A 7,638-nucleotide genomic window follows, 5' to 3' on the forward strand; every position below is an offset into this window, starting at 1 on the left:
ATAAATAAATATATAAATAAATAAATAAATATATAAATAAATAAATATATAAATAAATAAATAAATATATAAATAAATATATAAATAAATAAATATATATATAAATAAATAAATAAATAATTATATATATAAATATATAAATAAATAAATACTCTTTTACTTGTTTCAGCCTTTTGACTGTGGCCATGCTATAAATACATATATATATAAATAAATATCTATATACATATCTACATATATGTATACAAATATAAGAGGAATGACCAGCATACATATATATATATACATATATATATGTATATACATATATACAGTTGTGGTCAAAAGTTTTGGATTTCTTTTTATAGAAAATTGTCTGGCCCAATTACAATTCGATTCGAATATATACCACTTGTATATTTTGGCATTTAATATAAAAATTCTAATTCTCTGACCTTGTTCCAAACTTTTGGCCACAACTGTATATACACGTACATGTACACATAGGCATGTATATATGTAAATGTGTTATACATCCATGTATGTGTGTATGTGTAAATATATAGATGTGTATAAATGCATGAATGTATGCAATCTCTAGCACAATAAATACACACACATGCATGATACAAGATATAAAATATGTGTTGATGAAACCACCTTACCTTACCTTTCTATCTTCTCTATTGCAGAGACTTGGACTGTGAAATGACGGTCATGTAGCACTATAAACTAACATGTAGCAATGTTAATTTAGCCATAGACCAATGTGATTGTAAGCCATGTAGCTCTGTAATATTTCAACTGCAATAAACATTGTTGACCAACAATGCACTTGTCTATGTTAGTCCTTCGATACCCCTCCCACACCATTGTAGGTGAGGCACAGAAGGAGTGTGTGTGTATATATATATATATATATATATATAAACAAACCAACTACATTCTTTCTGCAATTCAATTATATAAACACACAAACATTTTCTGATATATTATGGAATTTTTTTTTTAGTGTTTTGAGTCTTTTTTTTAAAATTTTTATTATTAAAACATTCCTCCAAACTCGTTAACTTACGCAATTAAAGATCTTTTCCTTTGCTTCCCCCCTCCCTCCCTAATTCATTCTGCTTTGTTCTATTTCACACAAGAGACACACAGACGCCATTTATTGCAATCTTAAAGTTCTTTGATCCGCAAACACCTCATCTACCTCTTCCTCCTCTTCGTTTCTCTCTCTCTCCACACACACACAGGCCACACCTACAACCACCCACCTCAGATGTTATTGATTCTTTACAATTCCTCCAAAAAATGAGAAAAATTAATGTTGTTCCTGTTAAGAATTGAAACTGGATCCTGTCTCTTGTTTTTGCTGCACTACACCACCTACCACAACACACTATATACATGTGTAGACATACACAACAAAGTGTGTGTGTGTGTGTGTTCAGGGCTGCATTGGTGTGTGTGTGTGTATATATATGAGACAATGCGTCCACAGGGCTATGTGAGTGAATGTGTGCATAAGGCTGTGGAGTGTGTGATGATGTGCACGTGTGTGGATAAGTGGATGAAGTGAAAAGAGACCACTGTCCACCCCCGACCACAAAACTGGATATGTTATATGAAGGGGAGGAGAGGGAGATGCTTAAATGGTAGTCTCATAAGTAGACAAGAGGGGAGAAGGAGGAGGTGCTTAAATGGTAGCCCCACAATTAGACAGATATAAACATACAGCAAAGGCACCCCCACTTCACCAAAGGACACACTGGTTATCATTTCTTTTCTCATGAAATTAGAACTCAAAACCACAGAGTCACAGGCTGCTCTACTCCCACCCACCCCATCCAAGCTTTCTAGTGTCTGCCATGTTAAGATTACGACCTTCCTGAACCAGTTTCCCGATGTTTAAACTGGGATGGAAGGGAAAAAGGAGAAATACGAGGGCTCAACTGTTTTGAGTACTGGAGCCGGATGCCTCCCCCCAGGGGGAACAGCAAAAGCAGAATCAGTGCGCTGATATATTGCAGATCTCTACCTTTCTTATAGCCATGGTGCCTATTGACAGCCAGGTGGACTATGGCATAAGCCACACAACCCACAAACTGTGCAATGACTCCACAGGGATGGTCCAGCAAGAACTCTCCAGCCAGAGTCTCAATGTTGTTCATTTTGTCCGATGACTGTGGGTCTTCGATGAGGAGACAAATCTCTTTGACCACCACAAGCACAGGTTGCTAAGCTATGCTCCGTCAGCCAAGTGGACTGAGGCCAGAGCTGAAGGTTTTCTTCTTAACCACTTCCAGTTCCTATTGAGTAAGAAGCACAGAAATAAAGAGCAAAAAGAGGGACAAATACCTTCAGCCGATTCTTAAGCAGCGCCATCACAGACTGCACCCAAAGAATGGCGAGATCAACATCGCTGGGACCCAGGTTTAGACAGTCTCATCATCATCATCGTTTAACATCCATAGATTGGACCAATAAAATTTAGAAGGACATTTGATTGTTGTAGGCTGATATGTGGACCTAAAACTGCGGTCAAAGAAAAGGGGTTGTTACGAGATGACAGAATACTGAGCCCAGAAAAACAACAACAGAGAGAATTTGAACCCACGACCTTCCAATTTATCTGACAAGTCTTGATTTCTAGAAATTACATAAGGGGTGTGGGTGGGTGTGTTAGTGAGTCAGTTCTTTAGTTGCTTCAACCCATCGAGAGTACTGGCCATGCTGGAATTCTCTCCATCCCTCCTCCTCCCATTAAATCCCACCCACCCTTCACTACCACCACCCCACTTATCATTTTCAGCAGATTTAAGTTAAATAAGGAAAAAAAAGAAAAAAAAGAAAAAATCCATTTCTGAATCAGTGTGTGAGTGGATGTGAGAGGGGTGAGGGGGAGACAGAAAGAGGGAGAAAGAAAGAGAGAGAGAGAGGTGAGGTGGAGGGAGGGGGGAATAAAAAGAGGAACGAGACTCCAAACAACCCTTAAGATCCACTGCACACACACACAAACGGCTGCTGCCAGAGTGGACACAATAGCGGTAGGGGCGGTAGTGGTTTGAGAGTGAGGGTGTGAGGAGATGCAATCAGAGAGTGAGCTGGGTGGGCGGAGGGGATGTGGTTTCTCTCCACTGCATGGCAACTGTTACAGGAAGTGGTGGTGGTGGTGGTGATGGCAATTGTAGAGGAAGGTGGTGGTGGTGGTGTTTGGCTGGAGGTGGTGGTGGGGTCTTCAGAGATGCAGAGAACTGAGGTACTCCAGCTTGTGATGTAAAAGGTCCGTGACTTGGTGAGCAGACTGTTGATAGCTCTCTTCAACTCTCTTCCACATCATCATCTCCATGGCAACGTCCTCCTAATAAAATAGATCATCAATGGTTAAGAATACAAAGAAAAGAAAAGACGATCAAGCAAAGAGCATGTAATTTTTAATTCAAACATAATTACAGATTTGCTGAGAAATAATGCATAAAGCTCCTTAACAGCTGTTTCTAGAATAGCTGAGCACAACGCACAGCGAACAAAGATTTCCACGTAAAAGCCAGTTTTATATATCCTCATCAGCATCATCGTTGTTATTATTATTTAACGTTTGCTTTCCATGCTGGCAGGGATTGGACAGTTCGACTGAGAACTGACAAGCTGGGAGGCTGTACCAGGTTCCAGTCGGATTGGAGCCTGGTGCAACCTCCCAGCTTCCCAGTCAAAGTGTCCAATCCCTGCCAGCACGGAAAGCAAACATTAAGCAACAACGAGGATGAGGATATATATATACATATATACACACAGCAAGACACAAATACCACTGTTAAAAATAGAGTAACCCTTTAGCATTTAAGCCGGAAAAATCCAGCACAAATATTCTCCCTGTATTACATTCAAACTGGCCACATCTGACCTCTCACACCTACTCTACACTGTTATTCTAAAAATAATTGCATTATTGAAACCTCAAAGCTACAAAAATAATGCATGTTTAAATCAAAACAAGTTGAATAAAAAAAGTGTTACACTTCATAGAGTAATCCAAATGCTAAAGAGAAAGACCCCTCACACACACATTTGATGGTATAAAAAGTGAATCCCAAATTCAGCAGGAAAGGTTTCTTTTTTTTAGTGCATTGAAACAGGTAATAAGCCAAATTTGTATTTAGGACCTGGGGTGATTTTTGGAAGCCCTTTTTTCACGATAAAAAGTGTGTCTTGTATGCCATCAAATACGGTGTGTGTGTGTGAGAGTATGTATGCACACACGTTACATATATATATATATATATATATAGACTCACCTCTTCCGAAGAGATACTCTCAGTCAAGTTGAGATGATGTAAATTCAATAACTTAAACACTGGATTAATATCTGTGACAGCTTTATGGAGTTCATGTGTTGACTTTTCCAGGCTTGCTGTTAGGTTGTTGAAATTTTCAAAAGTCTTCGGCTGCAAAACAACAGAGGACACAAAACGGTAAGCAGAATGGGAGACATTGACAAATTGTACTCCCACACGGACATACAATGGTTTACTGGACTGCCCCCGTGTGTGTGTACATACATACGAGCTCTGTTCAATAAGTATATGGACTGTTGCCATAGTAATGAAGATAAAGCACACAGAGTGAAGTCGCTCGGCAAAGATTGACTTTGAACTCTGCTGCTGTTTACAGCAGTGCTTGGAAGGAAGGTGTGTAGTGTGTGATCGTTGCATTGACCATGTCATAGAAAGTTGTCATGGTGATACCTGCTCAGAAAGTATATGGAGGGGAGTGTATGATGAAATGCCACTAAGCCTTCTGCCAGCTCACCACCTTTAATAATAATAATTCTTTCTACCAAAGGCAGATGGCCTGAAATTTGAGGGGAGGGGTTAATCAATTACATAGACTCCAGTGCTCAACTGGTATCTATTTTATCAACTGTGAAAGGATGAAAGACAAAGTTGACCTTGGCAGAATTCAAATACAGAACCTAAAGAATTGGAAGAAATCCTGCAACATATTTTGTGAAATCCTTCAAGAATTCTACTCCACACACACACAATGTGAATAAAATCCACTGACCTGGGGTATATTTAATTCTTTCTTCTTTTTGTTCTTCTTCACCCAAGATGTCTTCATGGGTTTCAATATACGATGGCAGACAGCTGCCAGAATGGTAATATGTGAGATGGTCTTGGAATGGAGAAGAGAAATCAGACATTACAAACGGTTAAATGAGAGATGCTGATGGAATGGAGAATAGAAACAAATCATCACAATTTACAAGATGTCACTTAAACAAAAAGCACAAATATTTTCAGTAGTTTTTGCAACCACAAAAGAACCCAGGTCCCTGGCCCAAGCCTTTGGCTCACCTATAATGCCCCGGTCCCTGGCCCAAGCCTTTGGCTCACCTATAATGCCCCGGTCCCTGGCCCAAACCTTCGGTTCACCTACAATACCATTTATCATCACAGGGGAAGTGGAATCTTATTTCATCCAAGGACGTATTGTCTGTGGTGCTGCTGCAAGAGGGAAGGGTAGCTCATATCATCCCAAGGGGTAGAGACCTTATCCCGTCCTGAAAAAGTGACAGGGTCGACTGAGTTGCAGCTGGCCGAGTCCATGAGTTTACAGTTTATAAACCATTTGTGTTGCACTAAATTTAATCCAGGTAAGTACAAATAGGCACCACAAGGAGGCACAGGTGGCAACAGTCAACTGCTCATCAATGACGAGGACAGGTCTGTCTTACAACAGAATCAACAGATCGAATTTTCTACACAACATCTTGACAAGTTTCCTAAGATCAGCCCACCATTCGTCGTCCATACCATTAGAGTTGTCTGTCTATCCTGCACCCATTGCTTCATTTCCTGCCATTCTCTCAGTCTTACAACAGATCATGGACAGGTGGGACAATTAAGTATACAGGTAGGTGCATGTGTAACTGGGTAGGTAGATGAACAGGTAGGTGGGTAATTAGATAGGTAGCAGAGTTGGTAAACTGGAATGTAGGTAGGTAGGCAGGTAGGTACTCACCTCAGCTAAAAGCACAAGATTTTCCAGTAAAGTAAGGTTCCATGTTTTCTTACCATTCTCTTCACTGATTAAACTACATTTGTGCTTAGACACCAGACCTGTGGAGGGAGAGAGAGAGAGAGAGATACAATTAGGGTTAGAGAAGGGCAAGAGACGGATGGTTGTGACGAGAGAGAGAGAGAGAGAAAGAGAGAGAGAGAAAGAGAGAGAAGATATAAAAGTAAAGTTTACCATCAACGAGAGATACTACAGTTGTCTGAATTCTTTTTTCTTCCTCTTCATCTGCTTTGTCTGTAAAAAAAAAAGACAGAAATGAATATAAATATATGCGTGCATGTGTGTGTGTGCATACACAGGCACAGACTTTAGTTCATTTAACAGCCATTATTTCTCTGCTTGAATGTGTTGGATGGGGATGTATTTGAAGCAGGATGCTCTTCCTGTCGCCAATTCTTCACCTGTTTTTCAAGAAAGGGATTATATATTCCAGAGGACTTCAAAAGCAGAGAGAGAGACCAGTCGTCATATTTTAAAAAGGAATGGCAACAGGAAACATCAACTCATCAGCAGAGACAAGCAAAACCTTGGAATACTTGCATCTCTGCACATTTGCACATATGGTGCAGGCATGGCTGTGTGGTAAGAAGCTTGCTCTCCAACCACACGGTTCCAAGTTCAGTCCCATTGCGTGGCATCTAGTGCAAGTGTATTCTACTATAGCCCTGAGAGTGGATTTGGTAGATGGAAATTGAAAGAAGCCCGTTGTATATATGTAAATGTGTTTGTCCCCCACCACCATCACTTGACAACCGATGTTGGTGTGTTTATGTCCTCATAACTTAGCGGTTCGGCTAAGTATATATATATGTGTGTTAGTCGTCACCCATCACAAGAAGCCGCCCTCCACCCCCAACAACAACCCTTGTTATTTGGTGCAACAATGGAATAAAACTTACCGAAACCGTTCTCGTACAAGAGGTGAATATAAAGAACATGCTCGACCATTAGCAGGAATACTTGGTGATGGTTTTGTAGGAGATACGAAGATATCCGTGTCGGATAGGGTCCATGGATGGTGTACTGGAAATAGAAATAAAGGCAACATGTGGGTGAAGCTACATTAGGATTGCACCACATCAACGTGTAGGCTTGTCACCATGTGGCAGACAGTTAAGACAGCTTCAGGTAAGGAGACTCACAAGCAAACTAGAGACAGCATTATGTGTTTATACAGCTTTAGATTCTGTGTACATATACGTCAGAGACAGGCATTACAGCCACACACGTAGAGAGAGAATGGTGTCGTAGTAAGTTATGCAGCTTACCTTGATGGGTAGTTTGTAATGTTTACAGTCGATGACATGTTGTTGAAATAATTGCTTAAGGTCTCTCAAAACATGCACCATTGGTCTCTTACTAACAGCACTGGTACCATTCTGTGTAGTGGTAGCACTACTGTCAGGCTGACGACCCAAGTAGATCGCTGCTATCAACGTACGCAGCAGGTAACTGTGTAACTTCAGCCAGGCTTTCTGTAACCGAGGAAGAGAGAGACAATGAGACACTGGGTGGGTGAGAGAGACTCACAGGTAAGGTGGGTGTGAGGTGAGTGGACAGAGAATGGTGGGGGGGGGG

At 40.6% G+C, this 7,638-nt stretch overlaps 2 protein-coding genes across 2 annotated transcripts in view; one reads left to right on the plus strand and one right to left on the minus strand.

The window, feature by feature from the left end:
* The window catches only part of LOC106869074 (spermidine synthase), a 20,941-nt gene extending 20,132 nt beyond the window's left edge, over window positions 1-809 (plus strand). The window contains exon 10 of the mRNA XM_014914595.2: window positions 672-809. Within this exon, the coding sequence (XP_014770081.1) occupies window positions 672-686 (15 nt within the window). The 3' untranslated portion in view covers window positions 687-809. The remainder of the gene's footprint in view (window positions 1-671) is intronic.
* Window positions 810-968: 159 nt separating this feature from the next.
* LOC106869073 (N-alpha-acetyltransferase 25, NatB auxiliary subunit) overlaps window positions 969-7,638 on the minus strand; it is a 32,609-nt gene continuing 25,939 nt past the window's right edge. Inside the window, exons 22-28 of the mRNA XM_014914594.2 lie at window positions 7,329-7,535; window positions 6,960-7,083; window positions 6,235-6,294; window positions 6,004-6,101; window positions 5,044-5,154; window positions 4,275-4,424; window positions 969-3,340 (exon numbers count right to left, since the gene is read on the minus strand). Coding sequence (XP_014770080.1) covers window positions 3,218-3,340; window positions 4,275-4,424; window positions 5,044-5,154; window positions 6,004-6,101; window positions 6,235-6,294; window positions 6,960-7,083; window positions 7,329-7,535 — 873 coding nt within the window. The 3' untranslated portion in view covers window positions 969-3,217. The remainder of the gene's footprint in view (window positions 3,341-4,274; window positions 4,425-5,043; window positions 5,155-6,003; window positions 6,102-6,234; window positions 6,295-6,959; window positions 7,084-7,328; window positions 7,536-7,638) is intronic.

This window comes from Octopus bimaculoides, chromosome 25, assembly GCF_001194135.2.
Source record: "Octopus bimaculoides isolate UCB-OBI-ISO-001 chromosome 25, ASM119413v2, whole genome shotgun sequence".
In the NCBI taxonomy this organism is placed as follows: Eukaryota; Metazoa; Mollusca; class Cephalopoda; order Octopoda; family Octopodidae; genus Octopus; species Octopus bimaculoides.